Here is a 26,192-nt window from a genome sequence, read left to right on the forward strand (position 1 = left end):
TGGACACTCACGTGGTATGCCTTGCTCTTCAGGCCTCAACACCTGTTGCCCATGGGACAGAGACCCCAAGCCCCAAATAGGCACAGCTGCTGCGGAGGCTAATCTCACCCAGAGCTGAGGCAGAGCCATATTTGGAAATGTAGCCCCCCCCCCCCCCACCTCTGAGCCTTGAGGCCTCAAGACTGGAGTTCTCGCTTGCTCTCCTGTTCCTGGTCTAGCCTCCTTGGAGACTTCTGCTTCTCCCATTCCCCATCCCTGGACCCCTAGTAGGCAGTTGGTAAATGATAGACGAATGAACGAGCATATAAAGAAACTTCTAGCAGCAAAGCGTGGGGCAGATGGATGCTCTGGCCCTGGGGCTCGGGAGCTGCCGGTCTCCAGCCTTCACGCGGCAACACCTCACCCTCAAGGGCCTCCTCTTTGATACTTGATTCTCTCCACAGGCTTGGGAGCCAGTGTGAACTGCAAACACCCATTGTTTCAGAAAGCCAAGAAAATCAAGGTCATGGTTAGGATGGCTCACAGATTTGTAAAGAGCCCTCCTCTGGGGTATTACTCTTTATTCCTGATACTGGGAGGCAGACAGTCAGTATAGCAAGAACACGTTTTCCCCAAGGGCACACAGATTCCCACCACTTCACTTACACTGCTGGGAACTCAGTTCCGCAGAGGCACGGAGCCCCTGCTGTGCACAGAGCTCTGTGCTGACTGCTAAGGGGATGGACTTTCTTACGATCCATAAAAGCATGTCATGGCCTCACCTTTCTCCGTGGCCCATTACTTCTGGGTTTTGTGTTGTTTCTCATCACTGTTGTCTGAGTACTTCTATTTCCTTTCCTGTCCCCGGGGTCCGAGGTTCCGTCTTACTTTGATCTTTCTGTGCCTGGGGCACTGGGTCACCCGTGTTGGTGACAACTGTCCGCTTAGTAAGCTGCCCCTACTCTCAGCAAGCTAGTGTCGGGTTTCCGGATGAAGGTGGTCTAAGGGTGTCGGTCACCTGCTCTCCTGCGAGGGCCACGTCTAATGTGATAAAATACCGAGAAGGCCCACAAATGCCCAGGCGGTGGGTTTTCTTGCTCCTCGCTGCCATGGAAAGCCTGAAACATCTTAGCTAAAAATAATCGGTGCCACCCTGGGCCCCTGGCTGCTGGTGGCCTGCTTCCAGGGGCAGCAGAGCCTCCGGAATGTCTCAGCATTGCTCCGGGTAACTGGATCCCCACTGGGCGCCAGCAGGCAGCCTTAGACGCTCTCGGCCTCAGCTGTTGTAACAGTGGGATTATTGGTAGGGGCAGAAATAGACCGCCCATGTTCTGGTGGCTTCCTCACCCCACATTCCTAGGCGCACCTTGCTTTATTAAGGCTCTCAGCTGTCACGGTGATCCAGGCATGGAGAAAGGAAAAGCAACCCTTACCAGCTGCTGGGAGGCTGCAAAGCAACCAGTGTGCCCGCATAAGGACATGTTACTCTTATTAGAAGCTGTGTCCCTCGCATGTCCTTAAGAAGGGGGCCATCTGCCAATCATAAATCAAGATCTCATCTGTTCCAAATAAAGAAGGAGTCTACCGTCTTAGCTGGCAGTCCCTTTATAGTTGATGGAGATTTTTTTTTAATCCTGTGCTGGAGCATGTATGTCTTGTATAATTAAAAATTATAAAAGGTAATAAGAAATAGAAATCTGCTAAGAGATTTGAGGCTCAGTAAAGAATCCAGAGAGTCCAAGGTTTCTGGATTGTGTAAGGATTATGGGGGAGGGGGACATCAATAAATTCTATGCCCAGATCCCAGAAAAAAAAAAAATGAGTGAGGCCGTTTAGCAAAAGGAAAAGTAATTTGAAATGGCCCTTAATTTGGAGGTAGCGGGGTTCCACCTAAAAAAGTGAGCCAGAAGTGGAGGGACCCCACACCCTCTGTTGTCATCTGGTTTGGGGGCTCGTGTGCAGAACCAGAAGATAGCACGAATGGGCTGAAGGTCACCCAAGTTCCTGCTGGACGGTCCCATGGCCCGAGGGAAGGCTGTCTGAGGATGGGGCGGGTGAGTTGGTGGGCAAGACAAGGGTTTCAGGGTGACGCCTGGAGGGGTTAACACGCATGGTCAACAGTCAGAAAGACAACAAAAAAATGCACCCTTTGGTTTTTATCAGCCCAATCCTAACACACCTCTGCCCCGCGCCCCATCCCCCCGGTGTTTCTCAAGTCCCTTTTGCCAGATGCTCAGGTAGGCAGTGCTTTGTGGTCTAAGAGTCTTGGGATCTAGAGAGATTCCCAGCTCTGCCACTTTGACCTGGAGCAAGTTACTCTTACTTCGGTGTCTTCATCTGTAACCCAGGGGGCATGGCCCAGCTTGTCCTCACTATGCTGGTCTGTGGATGACGTGGGGTGGTGTGTGCTGAGAGCCCATGGTAAGATTCAGTAAACAGCGCCTGAGATCATCCCTTCCTGTCAAGTCCTTATTTGGGATTTGGAAGGAGATCGTGTTTCATTTTCTAGAATAACCAAGCTTGTGTTTTCTATAGTCAGGACCGTCCCTCACCTCATGGAGCAGACACACTGGCAACGTTGGGCATAACATGAACTCTTAGAAAATTAGTTTTTCCGTTTTATCCTTCACAAAATGGGAGCTACGACAGACAGTCACGGATAGCTTCCAGAACCAACGGCTCACCTTCTCCTTTGTGAGAAACACCACGCTTTGCTGGTAGGAGGACATTATCGGGTCCCACAGCGCCAGAGGTTTTTATGTTTGTGGCTCCAGGTCTGCATAAATGCATCAGGGCCTCATCTATCGATTCTTTAAGTCTGGAGTTGTATAGAATAAGTTTACTTCAAAGATGGTCCCTCCTCCCTTTCTCCCTTCTCTTTTCCTTTCTTATCTGTATTTCAGTATGAGTTTTTATAAGGACTATTTTGGAAAACGTAATCATAACATCACATTATACCTTGAAGATGAACAAGGACCCTATTGTGCTATCAAATATTGAGCCAGGATTCAAATTTTACCAACTGTACCAATGGGGTGTGTCTGTGCGTGTGTGCATGTGCACACGCGTGTGCCCTCACAAGGCCCATGCAGAGCATTTGGTGGGCAGGTCTGTTAAATATCTTTTAATCTATAATTCCTCCTTCTATTTCTTTTGTATATTTTTCCTTGCAATTTATTTATTGAGAAAACTGGATTTTTTTTTTTTTTTCAGCTGACTTCCCCACATCCTGGAGTTTATTAGTTGACTCTCAGGTCCATGTCTTCTGCGTTTCCTCTGAGTGGTCACCAGATCACCAGACCCAGGACAGACTGTGGGGCAGGAGATCTTCGAGGGCAACGGTGTGTACTTCTGTCAGAAGGTGTACGATGTCCGGTGGTCTATATTTTTGTGATCCTAGGAGCCAGAATTCATCAGGGGCTCGTAATTCATACCCCAATTGTGATGTTCCAGTTATATCATTTCTTTATTTACCAGTCTGAGGACCCCTGGAACAAGGGACCGTTTGCGTTCTGTGTCACCCACTTCCCACAGAAGGCAGTCCGTGGCAGTCCTTGTCATTCTGAGCGGCGCTGAGCCACCACCCCCCTTTTGGTCCAGCCTCACGCCTGGGTCCTGGTCAGGCTTGTTCTCACCATGACTCCTCTCAGCAGCAGCTGCCCCAGAGAGACATGCCACTGTTTAGTCCCAGTGTGGCCACAAAGTGGCCCCAAAGGCCGAAGAGATGTGGTCTTGGAGACAGAATTCTCTGAAACCACTGACACGCCAAATCTGACATCGACATTGGCCTCCTTTCTAGTGACAGATCCCAGGAGGCTCGAAACTCCCCCTCCCCTCCCCGGGTCTTTGATGCCCACTGAGTGTCTCCTCATCTTCTAGAATCGGACAAAGAAGGGAACCTGGCAACTATTTCTGATAAGTTTAATTATGACAAGAAACAGATGATGCCAGGTGAGAAGATGCTCTTTCCAATAGCAGATCAGCCAGAGAGTTACTGTGACTTCCTGCCATTTTTTTCTTTTAAGGGAAAGACAGGTTTACCCTGAGTAAAGGGTAAGATTTTCTGTTGTGCGGCTTTGAAATAGTGCAGACTGAGCCTGGGGCTCAGTGGTAGATTTTGACAGAGCTCTTGAAGGACCCAACACTTCCTCATTCATTTGTGTATGTTTAATAGTTACCACAGTACTTGCATGGAGGGCTGCCCGACAAACCCTTGCTGGACTCCAGGGATCCTTCCTGACAGACTGTGGAGGAGGCGGATCTGTCCCTTGCCCTATAATGCTGTTCACCTTGACACAGGGTTTTCCCCGACCTGAGCCTCTGTGTCTCCCTCACACCACACTGAGAGGCAACTCTTCTGACAAATTTCCCCACCCTCCTCCCTCTGCTGAAGCAGTGGCTAATCTAAGAGTATTTTTTCTTTATGATCTAATCTCACATTTAAAAGAAATCTCTCGGGGCACCTGGGTGGTGCAGTCGGTTAAGGGTTCAACTCTTGCTTTCGGCTCAGGTCATGATCTCAGGGTCGTGAGGTCGAGCCTCGTGTCGGGCTCTGTGCTGAATGTGGACCCGGCTTAAGATTCTTTCTCTCCCTCGCCCTCTACTCCTCCCCGCTTGCTCTCTGTCTCTGTCTCTAAACAAAACAAAAACAAAAACAAAAAACCTTTAAAAATAAATAAATAAAAGCACTCTCTCCCTGTCCCCAAATATACACACTAGAGGAATTTATCAAGCCATCTGCGGACGGAGATTTCAACATTAGGCACAAAAATCACTGAGCGGTGAGCCATTTCCACCCAGGGAAGAGAAACGAGATAGTCAAACAGCCTCGAGTTGAAAACGAAGCAAAGTTTAATGCGTGTGAAGGGGCCGCATGGAAATTCGCAGAAATGGCCAGGAACCATGAAAATATACATTTTGCATATTTTCCGTCCTGCTCCAGAAGAGGATCGCTCACTCTTCACTCTCATGGACCACCATCTGGAAAGAAAGTAGGCGTTTTTCGTTACGTCAGATGGCAGAGACCCATTTTTTCCTGTCCCTGTCCCTGCAAGCGTCGGGGAGTTGCTCGCTTGTGCTTTTCAGTAGGACACAGGATATTCTTTGGACCTCAGGAGAATACACAATTGCAAACGTGGAGGGAGTCACCCCAGAGGCTGAGAAACTGGCTCCCAGAGAGCAAGCCCCACCCTCGGGGACTTCCTACCTCTGGTTTTCCGTTCCCTACACGGACAGTGACTGAAGACTTGGCGCCAGCAGAGGGCGCCGGAACGATCGCAGCTGGAAAATGCGCCTTCCTTTTCAGGATGTTGTTTGCTTTATCGCAACTTGCGTTTTGGTGGGGCTCTTCTCAGCTAAGTGATTTGAAGCAAATCCCTTCCTTTCCTGAGCCTGAGACTGACCAAGTCCTAGGGCACGGGGATCTCCAAGGTTCCTTCCAGCTCAAAGGTGTCTGCATCGCTGTGGGCTCTTCCCAGCTGGCCCTGGAGCGACAGCCCTGGCATGCACCTGCTGTTCTCCATCTGGGGCCTCTAGTGCCCACGGGAACCACCTACCCTGCTGGAGGTGAAGTCGCGGGTCTTAGCGCGAAGCTTATTGACTTGAGATTCTGCAATATCAGCACGTTCTTCTGCCTCTTCGAGCTCATGCTGAGCTTTGCGGAATTTAGTGAGGTGAGCGTTGGCTTGCTCGTCCTAAAACCAAAGAGGCCAGGCAGGTAAGGGGAGTGTGCACCCGTCTCAGAGCTCCCAGTGAGGGACAGCCCAGGCTGCTGTTCAAAAATCCCAAGCTGTCTGACTTACAGCCTCCTCAGCCTGCCTCTTGTAGGACTTGACTTTCACTTGAAGCTTATCCACCAGGTCCTGTAACCTCAGCACGTTCTTCCTGTCCTCTTCACTCTAAAAGCAAGAACACGGCCTGCAGCTAGAGGAGGGGGCAGAGTTGCACGAGGTCTGGCCAGTCTTCTGGGCCACGGGTTTCTTCCAGGATTCTGGAGAGAAAACCCAGGGCGGTGTTTGCGCTCTGCAGAGAAAATGCCTACGGGGCTTTCTTTCTCTCACCTGGTAAGTTAACTCCTTGACCCGCCGCTCATATTTCCTCAGGCCCTTGACAGACTCCGTGTTCTTCTTCTGCTCCCCTTCAAGCTCAAACTCCAGCTCCCGGATCTGGGGAAACAGTTGGGAAGTTGGTCTGGGGCTGGAGAAGGAGCGGCTGAGGCCGGAGGCCCTGCTTACGCCGGGGCTTCATCCTGCCAGTACCCGCGTCTCCAGCTTCTGGATCTGCTTCTTCCCGCCCTTCAGGGCCAGCTGCTCAGCCTCGTCCAGACGGTGCTGCAGGTCCTTCACCGTCTGCTCCATGTTCTTCTTCATGCGCTCCAGGTGGGCGCTGGTGTCCTGCTCCTTCTTCAGCTCCTCGGCCATCATGGCCGCCTGTAAATGCAGACAAAGATCAGGTGCCTCGGAGCTGTCAAAACCTGGGCCCCCCGAGGACCAGAGCCATGCTAGAGAAGAAGGACAGCAGGGAAGGCAATGACTGAGCCCACCCTTCCACAATGGAACACGAGAAGAGCTATGCCGGGTACGTAACAGAACCTAAGAAATGCAGTGTTCAGGGACTGGATGGAAAATGGTTTCTTGGGGCGCCTGGGTGGCTCAGTCGTTAAGTGTCTGCCTTCGGCTGAGGTCATGATCCCAGGGTCCTGGGATCGAGTCCCTCAAAGGGCTCCCTGCTCGGTGGGAAGCCTGCTTCTCTCTCTCCCGCTCCCCCTGCTTGTGTTCCCTCTATCGCTGTGGCTCTCTCTGTCAAATAAATAAAAATCTTTAAAAAAAAAATGGTTTCTTCCCCTTCTTAAACTGGCCTCTCCGGGACCTTACCTGCCCCCACCCCCACCCCCACAGCCCCAGGAAATTCTTCATTATCACCAATATGTTTTCAAAAGAACCTAAGACCTGGAGAAGACCGGATGGTACCCCACAGGGCAGGTTTGGGGATAGTGAGTTAAGGGAAGTCGGGCAGGGCATTGAGGCAGGTGTGCAGATGCGAGAGCAGAAGAGCTGCAGTGGTCCCCACCAGGTGGCAAGGTGGCTCTGTGGGAGCTGTGGCCGTGGGGACCAGGCTGCTCAGGCCCAGGTGGGTCAGGTGCAGGTGGGAGGGGAAGCCGGCTTCACGCCAGGTGACATTGGGTGAGACATCGACATCTAAGGGTCTCATTTTCATGTTTGCAATAAGTCAGATGTTGAAGAAAAGAGCATACCTCCCTGTGGGCCTTAGAAACGGACTATACTCCTTTCCAGTCTTTTTTTTTTTTTTTTCCTATGCTCCATTATTTATCATATTGGCCTTTTAAAGTGCGGGAGGAGACGTGCTGAGTCCAATGCAGGCGAGATGGATAGCAGTTTGGGAGCAGAATGCACCTGCCGTGTGCCCCCTGGGAGGCCCTGACCTGTCTAGGGGGCACGTTCTCAGGGTCGGGAGAAGGAGGGGCTTCAATGCAGTATGAATTCGGCCACCACACAGGCACGGGAGGTGGGTGGGAGGGAAGCCTTACATCTGTGATGGCCTTCTTTGCCTTCTCTTCGGCATTCCTTGCGTCCCTGCTGGCATCTTCCACCTCGCTCTGGAGCTGCGTCAGGTCCGTCTCCAGCTTCTTCTTGGTGTGGATGAGGCTGGTGTTCTAGGGCCGGAGGAGCGGTGTTACCGGGCGTGCATCGGGTTGGGGACTCTCCCCCCTGCCTGCCCGCCGCTCACCTGGGTGTGCAGCAACTGCACTCTCTCGTTGGCATCCAGGAGCTCCTGCTCGGCCAGCTTCCGAGCCCTCTCCGTCTGCTCCAGCGATGCCCGCAGCTCCTCCACCTCGGCCTGCAGCAGGTTGGCTCTGCGCTCCACGATGGCCAGCTGCTCCTTCAGGTCCTCCTGGCCGCGGAGAGCGTCGTCCAGGTGTAGCTGGGTGTCCTAGCCAGGCAAGCAAGGAGAAGCCGAGTTGGCGTGGAGGCGGGAGGGCCATGAGGCGAGTCTGCGTCTTGGAGTGTTCCCGCCAAGGAGCCGTCTCAAACCTTCAGCTGTCCCTGGACACTCCGGAGGTGCTTAAGGGTCTCCGCGGCCTGGCGGTTGGCGTGGCTCAGCTGGATCTCAATTTCATTCAGATCGCCTTCCATCTTCTTCTTGATCCTGATGGCCTCGTTCCGGCTCCGCACTTCGGCGTCCAGGGCGCTCTGCATGGTCTCTACTGTTCGCTGGTAGTTCCTCTTCAGCTGCTCGATCTCTTCGTCCTTCTCGGCGATCTTTCTGTCGATTTCTGACTTCACCTGGGTCAGTTCAAGCTGGATTCGGAGGATCTTGGCCTCTTCATGCTCAAGGGCGGCCTTTAAAGAACAAAAGCAAAACAGAAATGGGACAGAACCTGCTACACCACCACCCTCTGTGGTGATAAAGCTTCAGCGGGATATTCATGACTGTGACTATACAATACTCAAAACGATCTTTTTTTTTTTTTTTTAAATCCCTAACTTACTTAACTTCAGGGCAGAAATAACCCCTCTTGCCTTGCTGTTTGTTTTTTATTATACTATCGAACAATAATCATATTTAAATCATCCTATTGCTTAGGAGCATACACCACCTTATAGATACTTTAAGTTCATCTAAGGTTTAGTAAAATATCATTTTTAGACCTATTTTAATGTAATGATTTTTCTCCACTAAGTCCAAGATAATCCACAGGTGTTGTTTCATGCCATTTGATAGGAAAGGAGCCGGGATTGTGGCTTGACAGAAACGGGAAGGCAGGAAGGGAGACAGAGGGAGGCCAGCCAGCACCCCTCCTTACTCCCCCAACGGGCTGCAGCTCCACCCGGGTCGGGGGGGAGCAGTGCCCAACCCCCCTCCCGCCAATGCCTGCTTGCATTCTGCTCACCTCTGCTTCCTCAAGAGCCAGCTGGATATCTGCCTTTTCCAGCTCGATCTGCTTTCTTGATTTCTCCAGTTCATGGATGGTTTTACCATTCTCAGCAATTTGTTCTGTGAGATCTGCAATCTCCTCTGCAAAGACATAAGTTTGGAAACCTCCTCTGCACAGGTTTCCAGGCACGGTAAACACCTACCAAATGCTTTGTAACTAGTTCCCCATCATTCTAAGGTGGCTGTTTCCTAGAGATAAGATTGTGTCTAGACAGAGGCTCTGCAGTCCCCCCTCGGCTGATGGGCACCTTCCGTGCATGCACTGACGGAGCTGTGCGCGGGGATTGGCGTCCCAAAGCCATGCCCAACGGTGCCAAGGGGGACGTCAGGCTGTCGCAAACTGCTTACGCTCCAGATTCTTATTTTCTCGTTTCACAGTTTCGAGTTGATCTAAGGCTTCCTCGTAGGCATTTTTCAGCTTGAAGAGCTCGGTGCTCAAGGAGCGGGACTCCTTCAGAGATGCCTCCAGCTCTGCCTGGCTCTCCTCACACTTGGTTTTCCATTCGGCCAGCACCTGGAACACGGGCATGAGAGGTGTGCCTTTGATTAGCTCTGCTCCAAGCTCCTAACTAAGCATAAGCATTAACGGAAATACTCCTAGAATTGGGGGTTCCCTCGGCAGTGGCTCTTGCCTGGCACCTTGATCTTGATGATTTGAGGAGCTCAAGATCAGTAACATATCAGCAACAGTTGCCATCTCTAAAAACCTCGTGGATCCTCTGAGAAGGTAGTCTCTGGGCTTAACTGCCCTTTTCTTAATATGAGAATGGCCCTGCACTTCTAAATATTTCCTTAAAACTTGGGTTTAAATCAACCTTAATGTACTAAAAGGGAGGCTTTCAGAGAGCCTCCCCATGGGACTCGAGTTAGATTCGCACATGTTAGCCACCAGACAGGCCCCCAGTAGTGTGGGGGAACAAAAATATTTGGAACTGAACACATGCTAGCAATTGGTTCGTCTCCTCTGACAATGCTTGAAGGGGACCTCCATCCCCAACCCACACCCGTTTCATTTTACACCCAAGGAAACAACAGCCCAGTGAAGCTCAGGACTTGCCCAAGGCCACACGGCTGGTGGGGCAGAGGCAGGACTGGGACCCAGTCTCCTCCTCCCATGACTCCTGGGGAGCCCCAGTGAGCTTGCATGGACCTGACCCCACACCTTGTCAAAGTTCCTCTGCTTCTTGTCCAGAGCAGCAGCCAGAGAGTTGGCTCTTTCAACATCAACCATCAGATCCTCGACCTCCCCTTGCAGCCTCTGCTTGGTCTTCTCCAAGGAAGCACACTTAGCATTCACTGCCTCCACCTGTTCCTCCGAATCTTGAAGGCGCTGCGCAAGTTTTTTCCTTAAAGCATATGAAAGAGAAGCAGGCACTATTCAAATCTCAATCCTCTTGAACGCCACTGTTCATCAAGTTGGAATCACTCATCTGTGTGACTCAAACACTCATTTGCTTTCTGAAGCCCAGGAGAACTTCCTGTCTGCTAAAAACCAGTGATCAATAACCTGCTTTGTCTCTAACTGAGATCAAAGCTGTTTGTCTTAATGGAGTGTGGTAACGCCAGGTCCCTCTCATGGCGCGCACAGCACTGCATTAAGAGACAGATGAGGTGAGAAAACACCTCGTAACATAACAAAACCATTCCCAAGTAGCTCTAAAGCCAGTGCCCTCTATCATCTCATCATCTGAGACCTGTCGTTCTTCTACCGGCAAATGGACTAGCGTACTTGGCCTCCTCCAGCTCCTCCGTGCGCTGGATGGCGTCCGTCTCGTATTTGGTCCTCCACTGGGCCACCTCGCTGTTGGCCTTGGACAGCGCCCTCTGCAGCTCGGCCTTGCCCTCCTGCTCCTCCTCATACTGTTCCCGCAGCAGGTCACAGTCGTGGCGGGCGGACTGCAGGGCGTGGGCCAGGGCGTTCTTGGCCTGCGGGAGTCCAGAAAGAGGAGAGCCCCCAGTGGATGAGCGTTTTGGTGTCATTTGCATGATACAGTCCAAGCGTGTTCCTGCTATCATCACCTACTGAATAAAGTTGCCCTGTTTTCTTGCAGGTGGTAATTGAAGGTTAGACCAGGAAAGTAGTTCCTCAAATGACTTACCTTGCTTTCTTCCTCTAACTGCCTCTTGAGCTCTTCTATTTGCTGGGTAAATGCTTGCTTGCTCCTGGAAAGTTGGGACACTATGCTTTCCTTTTCTTCCAGTTGACGACTCAGCTCCCCTGTGTCCAGAAGGAAATATTTTCATTTTATTCACGCACTCATCCATTCATCAAGTTCCTACTGTGTGTAAGGCCCCATGCTAAGATCCGGGGAGAGAGTAAATGACGAGGTGTGGTCCTTTCTTGGGGGAGAGGAGAGATATCCGTGAAAAAGAAACCAAAGACTCAACTCATAAGGTATTGTTCTAAACTACTAGAAGCTTGGAGTGACTTTGGTCAGTAAAACCCATTGAGAACAATTGTAAGTTTAAACATTACCACCTAAAAACGCCCATCAGACCTTCCAGGGCTGGTGTGTCCAGCTGCTTGTTGATTTGTCATTAAGAGAAATAGTGCCTTCCTTAGGACTTTATAGCTCGTAATTTGAAGTTAGACTCTTGGGTAAATGTGGTGGGTTCAGGTTTATATGCTCATGCAGAAGTAAGAGGGAAAAGGTGGAGGGAGAGAGCTTATGACTCCAGAGGTGAATCCCCAAGATGATTATAGAAGAGGCAACTAAACCTGTTTTCTTTGCTGTTTTGGTTGTGGCTGCCAGCAAAGGATTGATTGATTCCCTGGGATGATGGGCTGGAGGACCAGGGCTGGGCGGGGCCACGTTTTCTAGGTGAAAGCCCCAGATAATATTCCCTATATATTTTAAGATTTATTTGTTTGAGAGAGAGCGAGCGAGCACTGTGAGCAGGGGGAGGGGCAGAGGGGGAGAGAGAGAGAGAAGCAGACTCCCTACTGAGTGCGGTTCCAGCCATGGGGCTCAATCCTACAACCCTGAGATCATGACCTAAGCCAAAATCAAGGGTCAGGGGCTTAACCGACTGAGCCACCCAGGCGCCCCTTTGTTCCCCTATATTTCTACTACACACCAGAAACCTATACAAATTGGCTGTGTTTCTTTATCTCTTTTCTTAAAACACTTGATTGCAGACCACAAATCTGAATTTGTGTGGAGCAACAAATAGAAGAGCCTTGGGAATTCATTTCTAGTATCATTTCTGCCATTTAGATTCTTTCTGATGCAAGGTATTATTAATGTTGAAAGAGCTTGAACCAAGTGATATTCTGACTCCCCTCTTGTTCCGATCTGCTTTTCTTGCTCCTGTTTTTACTGAACTCTCAATGTTCCCTCCTTCATGATATTTTGAACAACTCTTTCTTGAGTTATTCTGATAGCTTCTCTCCGAAAAGATGCTTTCCTAGAGATTCTCCCCCACACAGTGCTGCCCTTTGGTGTTGACCAGTTGCAACCTGGCCCCATCCTCCTGGAGGCGACCACGAAGTGTGGCCCCTCCCATCCAATCGCTCACCAGCCTCTGTCTGCAGACGGGACTTCTGTGTCGCCAGCTCGCTCATGCTTCTCTGAATTTCCTCGTTCTTGCCCCTGGCCTCGCTCAACTGATCCTCCAGAGTTCGGCATATTTTCTCCAGGTTGGCCTAAAGGATTGAGAAGGGGGAGAACTTTAGTCGTATTCAGACTGGAATGACCCAGAGGTGTCTCTCCTCAAAAGCACTGGGTCCCATCCTGCCCGAGCACCTTGGATTTCGACACGCTCTCCACGTTGCTAGAAAGATCGTCTATCTCCAGCTTGAACTCGCTCTTCTCTTTCTCCAGCTTCTGCTTGACCCTCTGCAGGTTGTCTATCTGTTCCCCGAGCTCTGCCACACTGTCTGCGTGCTTCTTCCGCAGGGTGGCCAGCATAGCTTCGTGCTGTAAGGTGGCCTCCTCCAGGTCCCTGCGCATTTTCTGGAACTCGGCCTCACGCTTCTTGTTCAGCTCGATCTGGGTGGAGGTGACACCTCCCGCCTCTTCCAACCTCTCGCTCAGCTCCTCCAGTTCCCGGGCATAGTCGCTGCGCTGTTTCTCTGTCTTTGCACGGGTTGCCCGCTCTGCCTCAATCTCCTCTTCCAGTTCCTCAATCCGAGCCTGTGGAGGGTGGCCATTCACCCATGGGCAGTAGGTCCCCAGGGTGACTCACTCTGAACGTCAAGTACAGGCTAGTTTCCATTCTCATTAAACAAACCAATGGTTGGGCTTCTCCCAGGGGAATAGGACTGTCATTAATTTCCTTTACTATGAATTTTCCCTGCCCCAACATGGTCATTACCCCTGCAGTGACCAACCTAGGACGTTGTCCATTCAACTAAATGTTGACCCCCCAATACCTTCATTATGTATTTTAAGTTATGGAAAAATTGTTCACCGTTGCTATGTCAGTCTAGGAGAAAGGAAATTGATGAGGCAGGCAGACCCATGCTCCTGCCCACTTGCTCAAAATGGCTTACAGCAGATGGCACCCAGCCCACATGCGTGACCTTCACATGAAAGAAAAATCCGGGATGCCTCCTACCTGTAGCTCTTTGATCTTCTTCTGAAACTGGAGGCCTAGAGTCTGCTCATCTTCCACTTTGCTTTGCAGCTGACTGTATTCAAAATCTTTCCTGTGAAGGGCAACGCAGACTGTGAAGACAGAATAGCCAGAGACTCAGAAGATTCAAATCAGTGGCTTTAGGACATACTTCTTGAGCCTTTCATCCAGCTGCTGCTTGTCATTCTCCAGATCTAATATGGATTCTTGGGCAAGCTTCAAGTCTCCCTCAAGCTTCCTTTTGTTCCTTTCCAGATCAACACGGAGCTTCTTTTCTTGTTCTAGGGAGCTTTCCAGCTGAAAAGGGCACCATATCCTTTTGAGAACAAATTCTTTGCACCCAAGCGTCCCTGGGTTCTAGGACTCCCATTAGCATTATTTACTTACATCATCGACTTGCTGTTCCAGTTTGCCCTTGATTTTGCTCAAAGAATTGACTTTGTCTTCTTCAGCTTGGAGGTCATCCAGGGCCTGCTGGTGGGCCTCTTGGAGGGCCTTCTTCTCCCTGGTGAGCTTTGCGATGATTTCATCCAACCCCGCAAGTTCCTCGGTAAGGTTTTTAACCTAAGAAGAGGACACAAGCAAATTATAAGAAGGAATAAAGTCTGGTTCGCAATGACTACATGAAACTGGAGAGACCCACAGAGAGAGTACCTTGTTCTCCGTGGCATGCTTCTCCTTTTCAACCTTGGCCAGGGTCAGCTCAAGGTCGTCAATGTCTTTCTTGAGCTCTGAACACTCGTCCTCCAGTTTTCTTTTCTTGGCCGTCAGCTCGGCGTTGATCTCCTCCTCATCCTCTGCTCTCTCAGTCACCTCCTTGATCTTGGCCTCCAGCTGGAATTTGGCTTTGATCAGCTGGTCACACCTCTCCTCTGCATCCAACAAGTTTTCACTTTCCTTTAAAACAAAAAACAACAACAAAAAAAGAAGAAACACGATTTCCTTTAATGAGATAAGGTTTGTGACATTCCAGGACCTTGGTATAAATGAAGTCCTTTAGGAAGCATCCCAACTGCAAAGCAAAAATCCCCACCCCAATTCCTGTCTTTCTAAATGATGAAATCCACAAGCAAAGGTAAACAATCCTAAACACGTACGGCTTGCACTTGGAGCTGCAGGTCATTCTTTTCTTGTACTAGAGTCACCAGTTTTTCCTCCAGTTCCTTCCTTTTTGCCTCTGACTTGGCGAGCTCGTCTTTGGTTTTCTGAAACTCTTCCTTCATGGTAGCCATCTCCTTCTCAGTCTCTGCGCTCTTGAGGAGAGGCTTGATCTTGAAGAAGAGTTTCATCCAGGGCCAGTGCTTGACGTTCATGAAGGCACGGATGTTGTACTGGATGCAGAAGATAGACTCCCTGAAAACAAAATATGAGTTCTTTCCAGGAGAAGACCCCCCCATGCTCCCCAAAGAGCTCATGTTTGAACAGAGACCCTGCTCAACCTTCTCTGCACCATCTTCTGGAATTCCACACGCATGAGGAACCCTCTGCACACTGCTTGCGTCCGGGTGATCAGTTTGGCCAGGCGGTCATCCCTCATTTCCTCCAGGGTTCCCAGCAAGCCAGCCTTGAAGAACACCTTCCAGGGGAGAAGGATGATATGAGTCCCTGTGATGGAGAAGTCCAGAAGGGACTGCGGGCCAGCATCTGTCAGAACCGAGGCATTACCTTGGTATGTCCAAATTTGTACTGAGTGTGGTCAATGTCGATGGAGGCCAACAGCTTCTCACAAGCTTTCTTGCTGTCAATGAACTGTCCCTCAGGGATGGCACTGGCATTCAGCACTCGGTATCTGCCATTGTAGACACAGAAACAATTGCAGACCTTTAGCAAAGACGTTAATCTTGGAGACCAACTAGTTCAGGCCTCTCTTCTATCTGACAGGCAAGAAGGCCAAGGTCCAGAGAAGGAAGGAAACTTGCCCATCCTCATACTGCTAGGTGGTGGCCTGGAATCCAAGCCTCCTGAAGCTTAGGGCAGGCCTTTTCCTGCTGTATCATGTATCAGACATGCTCTTGAGAAAACGTGGAAGAAAAAAGATGTACACCTTGGTTGGGAGGTAGGTCAATCATTTGACATGAAAGTCTACAACTGCTCTGTTGAAGTGGGCCTTTTCATATCGGTATTTCTCCCTCTCAAATTCCAGCATCTACACACCACAGCAAGAAGCATATAGAACATTTTTCTAACACACCTTTGTTTAAAATCCCCATAGAGAATCCTGTTTGGGAATCCCTTCCTGCAGATGCGGATGCCCTCCAGAACACCGTTACACCGCAGCTGGTGCAAGACAAGGCTGTGTTCCATAGCCCCTGCGAAGAGAAGCGAGAGACATCAGCTTCACGAGGGATTTCGCAGAAACTGAGCACCATCTACAGCAAGCATCAGCAGGGGTCCTACCTGGGGTTTTGGTCTCATTGGGAATTATACAGCGCACAAAGTGAGGATGAGTCGTTCTTAAATTTGACATCAGCTTGTTCAGGTTTTCCTAAAAGATGAAATTTGACAGTCTACTGTAGGCTTTTACAAAGATGGAGATATACTGTGATGAAAAATAAGATCTATATTTTCAATGTATCATGAATTCTAAAGAATGAAATTATTTAACTCTTTTTTTTTTTTTTTAATAGCCCAGTGACTAGAGGTATAGGCACATAACTGATATAATGGTCTTTCGCTTCATGGTGAGCCAGAGACTAACCACGTACAAAATGCTCTCTGAAATCAATTCCAGAAATGTGTCTGGCTCTGCTGGGAGCTTGAGATGCTATTGCGCGGGTCCCTCAGGCAAGTGGGAAAGTTTGTGCTGAGGACTCATCCCCCAGGCCAGCCAACTCAACTACCAGCAGTACAAAATAACTGAATTCTGGGCCAACATTTGTTAAATCTCGTTTATATATTATATATATTTATATAGTTACTATATATTATATGATTATATATTCGTATATGTATATTTTATCATACTGCCATTCAGCTTCACCAAGTAACAGCAGATTAAGACCAGAGTAAGACCAGAGTAAGACCATGTTACTATTCTTAAATAAAACAAGGTCAGAATCTCTACATTGCTCATTTTGAGATCACTTAAACCAATTACAAGCAAATAAGCCTGTATTTTTCTTACCCTGAAAAGGGCAGAGACAGTCTGGAAAGAAGAACCCTTCTTCTTGGCAACTTTCTTCTTTCCGCTGTCAGCTGAAAGACAAAGATGGCACACACTGTTTTCAGATCTCCTGGGGTTTCTCGGGCCTGTGAACTGCGTGGCAGGAGAGAGCATGAATACAAGGCAGTCTGTGGAGTCTTTTACCGTCTGCTGTCGCGAAGGTGGCATAGAGATGCGCCAGGAGCCTGTTGGAGGACTTCTGGTACAGCCCCACCACAGTCTCATTCAGCGGGTCCTTGTTCTTCTCCAGCCAGCCCGAGACACTGTAGTCCACGGTGCCTGCGTAGTGGATCAGTGAGAAGTGCGCTTCAGCCCTGCCCTTGACCACCTTGGGCTTCTGGAAGTTGCTGGACTTGCCCAGGTGCTGGTCATACAGCTTGTTCTTGAAGGAGGTGTCTGTGGCCTTGGGGAACATGCACTCCTCTTCCAGGATAGAGAAGATGCCCATGGGCTGGATTAAAGCAAAGCAAAATGCATATAGGGTAAATATGAGCTGTAGGATGAGCCACAGAGTTTAGGAGAAGATGTTATTGAGTGGACAGATCAGGAGACCTTCTCGATGAGCTCGATGCAGGCAGCCAGGTCCATCCCGAAGTCGATGAAGGTCCACTCGATGCCCTCCTTCTTGTACTCCTCCTGCTCCAGCACGAACATGTGGTGGTTGAAGAACTGTTGCAGCTTCTCGTTGGTGAAGTTGATGCACAGCTGCTCCAGGCTGTTATACTAATACCAAAATAGAGTGTTCACATGCAAAGTCCGACTTCCTTCAAAATCAAACATCCATCAACCTTGCCTCCTCTTTACCTCTTTGCCAGCTCATTTAGCCCTTCAGATATGGGCATATTCTTCAACGTCTAGCCCAGATCATATCTCTTCCTTGGAGACTTCTCTGAACTTCCAGCTAGGTGTTTCTCTGTCTCCTGAGTCCCTGTGGTCGGGATCTCTCCTGTGCACCAACCATGGTCCGCCTTATTTTATAGTTACGCTTCCGTGTACCATATATACCTTCCGTTTCCCTCTATGAACTACAAACTCATCTTTCATTCGCCAGCATGTCTTGTGTCTGGTAGACACAAAATATATGCTCTCAAGAACAGCTACATACTTCTAACCCAGAACCAGCAGGATATTTATGTAAAGGTCGCATGATTGGCTTATCAAATCCTCTATATGCCTGACTCTACCCATGTCAGTGATTGCATTTGAGTGCTTTCTTTTATCCATTTAACAATGTCCTTTATAAAATTCCACTTGTCCCAAGTCTTCTGCTCTCTTGAAATTATACAACCCCCCTCCCCGCAAGGTGTTTCTCTTCTACCTTATCTGCCCTACGGTTTCCTACACGATGTGATGCTCTGACATATGCTCACCTTGATATCTTCCTATGGGATCATGATGACCAATCCCACCCCACATGAAAACATGAACCTAAGGAACCCAGACCTCAAAGATCTCAAAGCCGGCAATGTCCAAAACACCGATGAAGTGTTGTCTTGGCAGCTTTGTATCCAGTTGTTGGTTGATGCGAGTGACCATCCACAAGAACAGCTTTTCATAAACTGATTTGGAAAGGGCATTCACAGCATGGTGAACCTGTTGGGGGAAAGATCACAGGAGTCGGAAGGCAGTGGCCATCGGAAGCCTGCGTCTCTCACAGCCTCGAAGCAGGAGCTTACCTGATCCACGGTTTGACCTTTGGTAACATACTCATTCCCGACTTTCACCCTGGGGAAGCACAAAGCTTTCAGGAGGTCTGACGAGTTCAGGCCCATCAGATAGGCTGTTTTGTCGGCCACTGCCAGGAAAAGAAAAACGATCACAAAGAGGCACTCCTGATACTTGGCAAAGTAGAAGAACCACTTTGAAAAATTCTGCAGATGTTTCAAAGCTTGGCGAAGCTTGTCTTGGCTGTTTTTTTACATCCCTTATCTTTAAATGCTTGTATGTGGCCAGTGGAAGCTAAGTCACTCTGAGAATACAGTAGGTTTCATGGGAAGGCAGGACTGGGTTCCAGAAAGCCCTGGTCATGTCTCATTGCCTTTGAAACAGGCCCATCCCTGTGATTCAGCAAATGGAGGTGGTAACGGTAGGTAGGCATCAGAGCCCAGGAGAGGATTCATTGCTTTCAAAAGAGGCACCAAATGATCTCCACTGACCCGTCACCCAGCTCTGGTGAGTGGCCTGGTGTGGTTATTTCGTACCTTCGGTGCCGTCTGGCTCGGCCTGCTCCTCCCGCTGCTTCTGCTTGAACTTCATGTTCCCATAATGCATCACGGCCCCCGTGAGCTTGTAGAGCCCAGACTTCTCTTCTGGGGTGAAGCCCAGGATGTCGATGGCACTCTGACAGCCAAAGAACGGCAGGTTAGTCGGTTGACCCAAGTGATGGAGGAGGAGCACCCCACACCCTCCTCCTCATTCTACTTACGTCCGTAGCCAACAGCTCCTCCGCATCGTCAATGCTGGCCACCAGGATTTCACCCTGGCTGATGAACGGGTAGTCGTAAGGGTTGGTTGTAATAAGCAGCAGCTCTGAAACAAGAAATTTCAAATAAAGAGGTCACACAGATGCAAAGCAAACATCCACGCAGTCGATCTGAGCTCCTAGATTCTGGGCTGAGACTTTCACCACTGGAGCCCAAATTGAATTGAGAGTCAGAAATTGCTTTCCTGCAGCGTGCCCGTGCCATGTGGATTAAGAGCCCCTGAGAGAACATTTAGGTTCTCTTGCTCTGCACGTGAATGGCGCACATCAGTGTAGGTTGGGGAAATTAATATGGGAAGCTAGCTGAGCCTGGGTCAGGAGAGGAGCCCACACCGAGGGGAAGCACAGGTGCTTTGGTATTATCATAGCCTTTTCCAAAACCTGTTGAAGGGCTGCAGCCTGTTTCCAGGCTTTGGGACCAGAAGGTGGAGCAAGCACACGACGTGCACATAGGCCCGTGTTGGGCGTGGGACCAGGGGCAGTTGGTCTGGAGAGAGGCGGCTTCCTACGTTAGAACACCAGGGGGCGCTGAAGGACAATTAAACGCTTAGTTGTGCAGAAGGTTTTCACGAACCCTTGCTGCTTTCGGTTGTGGTTTAATCTCCTTCCTGCCCAGGGGATTCAGTATCTTTCAAACTGGCACATCGCTGTCAAAAATAGCCCCATCCCACTTCTAAAACAAACTTCCTCCGTTGGCTGCCGAGTCACCTATGTATAGGCCGGTGCAACCCTCCTTGGTCTGGTGACGTCAGGGCCCAGATGCCTCACCTATGAGCTCAGGCTTCTTGTTGGAGAGGATTTGGTAGAAGATGTGGTAGCTTCTCTCAGCCTTCAGCTGGAAGGTCACTCTTGATTTTTCCAGCAGATCTGTGGACACGAATACGGCACTGTTTTCCAGATTGCTCCACCCACCCCAAGACGCCATCTGCTCTGTAGTTGACTTACAAGTTTCAATATCCGCAGAGGCCAGCTTCCCAGTGGTTCCAAAGTGGATTCGGATGAACTTGCCCTGTGGGGGGAAAGGGACACCAGTGTCTACGTGGCTCCAGGTGTTCCCGCGAGTCTCCTGGGCAACGTGAACAGGAGATTTCTTCCCCTACCTAAAATTCAGTGTGTCTTCCTTCTTCTCCATTCTCTGCCCAGTGTGATGTGTCCCCTTGCTTCCATGCCCTTCACCCCACAATTCCTCCAAACCCCCGACCCCATCCAGTTGTAAAGTAACAGAGTAACTTTTTTCTTTCTTTTTTTTTTTTTTAAAGATTTTATTTATTTATTCACGAGAGACAGGCGGAGGGGCAGAGGGAGAAGCAGGCCCCCCGCAGAGCAGGGAGCCCGATGCGGGGCTCTATCCCAGGACCCCGAGATCATGACCTGAGCCGAAGGCAGACGCTTCACCAACTGAGCCACCCAGGCGCCCAGAGTGACTTTTTTCAAGATGCAAATGAAACCATATCATTTCCCAGCTTACAGAATCCCTCAGGCGCTTCCGGAATAAAATCCAGCCCCCTTCTCATGGCCTCCATGCTCCTACATGACCAGACCTCTGTCTACCTCTTCCCCCACCTTGTGGGACCCACCTCCTGTCCACCTTGCTGCCGCCGCGCAAACTCTCGTGGGTCCCTTGACTATACCTGGCCCTTCCCCACCTCGGAGAGTGTGCTCTTGCTCTTCCCTTTGTCCCTCCTCATCCTACAGATCTTGGGGTTCACAGGCCGGCCCCCCTCGATGCCTTTTCTGCCAACCTTGTCTAAAGGAGACCCTGTCCCCAGTTACTCCCTGTTTATTGAGCTTTTCATGAAATTGTCTCACTGCTGAGTTTCGTTCTGTCATTGGCTATATGCCCTCCCCCCCACCTCCCCAACCCCCCATCCTTCTACCCCCCTAGCCCCCACCCCCCTGCCCCCAGCCCCATAGCCTCTGTAGCCTCCGTGAGGACAGGAAACTCGCCTGTCCGAAGGCCCCGAGAAACCCCAGCGGAACTGAAGTTAGACTCACAAAGCGGGAGGAATTGTCATTCCTCACGGTCTTGGCGTTCCCGAAGGCCTCCAGCAATGGGTTGGCACTGATGATTTGGTCTTCCAGTGTCCCCTAAGGCAAGACGTCAGGGGAGGAAGCAGCTGCAAGTGATGCTGGGAATGCTCCCCAGCTCTGCCCGCCTACCCGCCCTTGCTGCCTGGAAGCCCATGGCCGAGCCCGTCTCCGTCCCCCTGGCTTTCCAGGACAAGTCTCAACCAAATCCTGCACGTGGCTCAGCTGAAACGCTTCTGCTATTTTGTGACATATGGGCGTACTTGGGTGTCTTGATGTAAAATTCCCTTAATGCTTCAAAATGCCTTGCTTCTCTCCAGTGAGTTCGGGTGTCTGCATTAATTTCTTACGGGTCGTAACCGCTCTGTTTTGAAAAGCGAGTATTGCTACAATTCTCTTAAGTCGGTACATGTGATTCTGCCCTAAAAGAACAAGCTCTCTGAGCTTCTCCCCAAATGACCTTCCTTAGTTAAGCCTTAGAGCCTTGCTTTTTTAGAAAGTCACAGGATCTGGTCCTGGAAGATCAACCACACCCTGGGTTGTCTGCAGTAACTGGCTCTCTTAGGACTTCAAGTCCTTGCCTGCCCTCGCCCCTCGCTGTGAAGTTAACACAGTAAGCCTTTCCCTCCCCTATACCTTCATTTTGGAGTCCTTCTTTTTTGCGAGGTCTCCAGTGGCTGCAATTGTTGCAAAGTACTGGATGACCCGTTTGGTGTTCACAGTCTTTCCTGCCCCGGATTCTCCGCTATTTGGAGTGATCGAAAGAGAGAGGGAGAGAGAAATGTGTCCTGTTAGTATAAACAGCCTCCCCAGGATGTCACACAGAGGCCTGGACATACGAGCCACAGCAGACACACACCTGCCAAACAAATGTGAGAAACTATGTGGAGAGGCCAAGGCGCAAGGGAAGCCTCAACACAGCTGAGATGCCCTGACGGTGGATGATTCCAGTTTTCGAGACCTTATGTATACCCTCCTGTGTGTGCATCCCCATCTCCGTCTTTTCATCACAGACTCTGCTCTGAGTACTTTTCTTTTCTTTTTTTTTAAAGAGAGAAAGAGTGCAAGGGGAGGAGGGGCAGAGGGAGAGGGAGAGAAAAATCTCAAGCAGACTCCCCGATGAGTGTGGAGCCCGACGAGGGGCTTGATCTCATGACCCTGAGACCAGGACCTGAGCCGCAATCAAGAGTCGGAAGCTTCACCAACGGAGTCACACAGGCGCCCCTGCTCTAAGTACATTTTTTATTTTTTTAAAGATTTTATTTATTTATTTATTTGACAGAGAGAGAGAGAGACAGCGAGAGAGGGAACACAAGCAGGGGGAGCGGGAGAGGGAGAAGCAGGCTTCCCACTGAGCAGGGAGCCCAAAGCGGGGCTCGATCCCAGGACCCTGGGATCATGACCTGAGCTGAAGGCAGACGCCTAACAACTGAGCCACCCAGGAGCCCCTACTTTCTAATTAATAGAGCAAACGGTGCCTTTGCCTCCTGCCTTGGAGACAAAGAGCCGTAGCTACGAAGCTGCTCTGGGTCTTGAATACTTACGTGATCAGAATGGACTGGTTCTCACGATCTGCCAAAGGCAAAAAATGAAACAGAGTTGACAGCAATATGAAGAGCCTCCCCAGCCCTCTGCCCCTTGTCAAGCAGTCGCGGTTTGCTACGCCCGGCTTCCTCCCTGTAGCATTTTGTGTGGTCCTGGGGGCGGCTGCAAGAGCCTCCTTCTTGACAGCGACACTCAGACGTGAAGCCTCTGCTTTGAACCAACCAGCGGCTTGTCATCCCTCTGGGCTGAACTATGTGAAATTGTCAATCTTCATCCTCGCCCCCGCCCCCCCCAAATGTCGGTTTCATATGGTTTAACCTATTCTTGTGTTCGATCCAAACTTCCTAGCAGAGCCTGCAAGTCCCTAAAAGACCTGGCCTCTTCCAGCCCTCTCTAACTACCCCTCCCCTCCTCCCTTTGTGCGGAGCCCCAGCGGGGCCCCTCCACGGCAGGCCCCCTCCCAGAGACTCACCGGTCAGCATGAACTGATAGGCGTTGTCGGAGATGGAGAAGATGTGGGGCGGGGCCTCCTGGCGCTTCTTGCCTCGGTAGCCTTCCACCACCTCGGGGTTGTACACCGGCAGCCACTTGTAGGGGTTCACGGTGACGCAGAAGAGGCCCGAGTAGGTCTGTGGGAGTGGAAAAACCGCGTGCGCGCGCGTGCGCATGTAAAGCCCTCTGCCGCCATTCTGTCTCTTTACACTAAACCCGTAAAGGAGGGATGGGTTTCTCTTTAGAGATGAGACACAGAGACGCAGAGGGGACCGACCGGCCCTCCTGCGACTAGCAAGCGACCCTGCCCTGCCCCAGCCCTCGGCTGGTTCTCCTGCCCTGCTCCCTGCTCCCTGCTTCCCGCCTCTCTTCCTCCTAATCCCCCTTTCCTCCCTCACCCCCTGCCTGTCTCCTCCCCTCCTCCTCTGTTTCCTCCAGTCTCCCCTCTTTTGTTCAACAGCTTTGTCACACCCTGGTCACCCACATCTCCACCCCACCGCACCGACCGCCCCAGGGACCCTAGGCACTGACGTAGATCATCCAGGACGTGTAGCGGTCTTTGAGGTTGTACAGCACGGCCGGCTCGTTCAGGTGGGTCAGCATGGCCATGTCCTCGATCCGGTCGAACTTGGGGGGGTTCATCGCATACACGTCCTCTGGTTTGACCACCAGGGTCTGAGTTGGAAGAGGTACAGTGACTACCTAGTGTCCTCTGTGTGTCTTGCCCCTGTTTGGCATTTTTTGTCTCCCACGAAGAGCCTGGATCCCAAGGGGCAAGCCCTGGGGAAAAGGACCCTCGGACAGTGGAAGAAGACGGGGCCAGGGTAGCTCACAGGGGCACCGGGAGCGTGTGATGGTCTCCGTCACTCAGGGATTTAACCCTTTTCTCTCTACAGCGCTCCCATCTCTGGGCAAGGCGGGTGGGAAACCTGCCTTCTCCTGCCTTCAAGCAGGAGTCACTTAAACCGCCCCATGCAACAAGCCCTTCTTGTGAAGAGTCTAGACCGCCTGGGTTCCCCCTTCCCTGCTGCTTTGTAAACCCACTCTCAGCCCCGACATCTGACGTGTACAGAGAGCCCCCTCTGGGAGCCTCAGGGGGTGATGGCCTCGAAGGGCGAATCTCACTACCTGCGTTCTTCACACCCATCCCAGTGACACTATGCCCTCCTCCTTCAGATTTTCCTTTTTCTTCTTTTAATATTTTTTTTAACTTTTCTCAGAACATTTCCAGATTCTTCTGGTCTCGATTTCAGAAGCTAGTGAAGTCCAGGATTTCACTACTAATGTTCTGGGACAGAACGTAGTAGGCTACGCTGCTCATGGCCTTCATGAAATGGGGAGGCTGCCATTTCACGTGGAGTCTGTGGTCCACTAGGATCCCTTACTCACTTTCCCTTACTTCCTCAGCTAGACGGCTACTGCTAGAAGAAGTAGGGAAACCCAGGCTATCAAAGGGGAATATTCTACTGAAGGATGTCTTCTCACTGTTGGGAAGCCCCACACCCTTGCGATGCCAAAAGTGACATGAACATTGGCAAAGAGCGGCCACACCGGCTTGTCCTTCTACCCTTCAACCCGAGTCCAGCTTTCACTCCACTGTCTCCGAGGGCACCTGGGAAGCCAAGGCAGGGAAGCCATGCAAGGCATCCAGGTGCCAGAGCCGCCTCTGGAAGCGGTAGGGGTGGGCAGGTGCACAGACTTGGGGACCCTGCCAGGCAGACAGAGGGCCCCGAGGGCCTGCACAGGGCGTGCGAGAGGCTTACCCGGTTGTCCTCGGTTTCCACCGTGACCTTCCCATCCTGGCTACTCTTAATTCTCCCCTTGGCGTATTCCTCCTTTGAGTCGACCACAAAGCAGTAGGTCTTGGCGTCAAAGGGCTGGTTCTGAGCCTCGATCCTCTCCTTTTCCGACTTCCGGAGGAAAGGAGCGGCGATGCCGAACACTTCCATTTCAGTGTCGCTACTCATGGTGCCACTGGAAGGCAGACAGGCGGGTGACGCCCCGCCCGCTCCGCCTGCCCGCGGCACCCCGTGAGCAGAGGTCCAGGAGCCGGGCCGCCCTCCATCCCCTGGGGCTCCACCCGCGGGACCCAAGTGCTGCAGAAATCACATGTGCACATATTTGCCCCGTGGCTTTTCTGTGCAAAGGGCACAGAGCACAGGTGATCCAAGGTTTGGATCTGACAGTGAAGGGCCCCCAGGGGTGAGTGCAGCTCCTGGGACCTCACTTTCCCGGTCTGCAAAACTCAGCGGTTGCCGAGGAAAGCTTTACAAGTAAACATCATAAAAAAATAACCATTCTTCAAAGAGAGTGTGCTAAGGGGCAAATAGCTAAGGAATTTTTGGACCCTTCAGGTTCAAGGTGGCTACCTCCTCACACAAGGAAACCTGCTTTGGCTTCCTTTAGTGGCTCAGACTAGAAGCAGCATCGGATGCCAGCATTGGTCTGGAAGTTTCCTCTTCCACCTAAGTTGTGCTTGTCTGAGCTCTCTTAGACTCCGTGCCCTCAAGGCCCCTGGGAGGTGGGAGGGATGGGGAACCTGGCATTACCTGGAGACTTCCAACAGCCCAGGGACCTGAGCAGCTTTCTCACCTGAATGGTCACACCCACAGGAAGGCAGCACAGAACAGCACCTGTGGAAATATCAGACCTGCAATCAATACGCAAAAGGCAGAGTCAGGGCACGGGGGAGTGTCCGGTTCAGCTTTGCGCAGCTCTTGCTGGGATAACTACATAAGGACCAAGGCTGATCACTTAAGAACAGCCTTGCCCCAGATGCGAGCTGGAGGAGCAAATGGGACACCACCCACAGGGAAGCCACTAAGGCAGGGAAATCCCAACTGCCTCCAAATCTGGCTCCAACCGGCAGTGCCTCCCAGGACTGCCCAGTACTGGGCAGTGAGGTCAGAATCCCTGAGAAGAAGCTTGTGGTTCCGGCCAGGGTCAGGTCTCCTAGTCTGCGGTGGACAG

General features: G+C 50.9%; 1 protein-coding gene across 1 annotated transcript; it reads right to left on the minus strand.

The window, feature by feature from the left end:
* Positions 1-4,816: 4,816 nt before the first annotated feature.
* LOC113939599 (myosin-3) lies at positions 4,817-25,189 on the minus strand. Its single transcript, XM_035724598.1, has 39 exons — positions 24,986-25,189; positions 23,754-23,897; positions 23,203-23,359; positions 22,730-22,757; positions 21,822-21,930; positions 21,153-21,245; positions 20,103-20,166; positions 19,926-20,024; positions 19,101-19,204; positions 18,877-19,015; positions 18,352-18,470; positions 18,119-18,268; positions 17,228-17,398; positions 16,820-17,126; positions 16,637-16,707; positions 15,910-15,997; positions 15,704-15,821; positions 15,178-15,301; positions 14,952-15,088; positions 14,610-14,865; positions 14,167-14,409; positions 13,900-14,076; positions 13,664-13,809; positions 13,495-13,585; positions 12,681-13,070; positions 12,454-12,580; positions 11,034-11,152; positions 10,664-10,860; positions 10,097-10,280; positions 9,283-9,448; positions 8,891-9,015; positions 8,031-8,339; positions 7,726-7,929; positions 7,526-7,651; positions 6,237-6,407; positions 6,039-6,143; positions 5,781-5,876; positions 5,535-5,672; positions 4,817-4,959 (listed from the first exon to the last, which is right to left on the minus strand). Exons 1-39 carry the CDS (start codon positions 25,187-25,189, stop codon positions 4,933-4,935), a joined length of 5,823 nt encoding a protein of 1,940 aa, XP_035580491.1. The 3' UTR covers positions 4,817-4,932.
* Between the last annotated feature and the right edge of the window lie 1,003 nt (positions 25,190-26,192).

The sequence above is a fragment of the Zalophus californianus genome, chromosome 16 (assembly GCF_009762305.2).
Source record: "Zalophus californianus isolate mZalCal1 chromosome 16, mZalCal1.pri.v2, whole genome shotgun sequence".
Lineage (NCBI taxonomy): Eukaryota > Metazoa > Chordata > Mammalia > Carnivora > Otariidae > Zalophus > Zalophus californianus.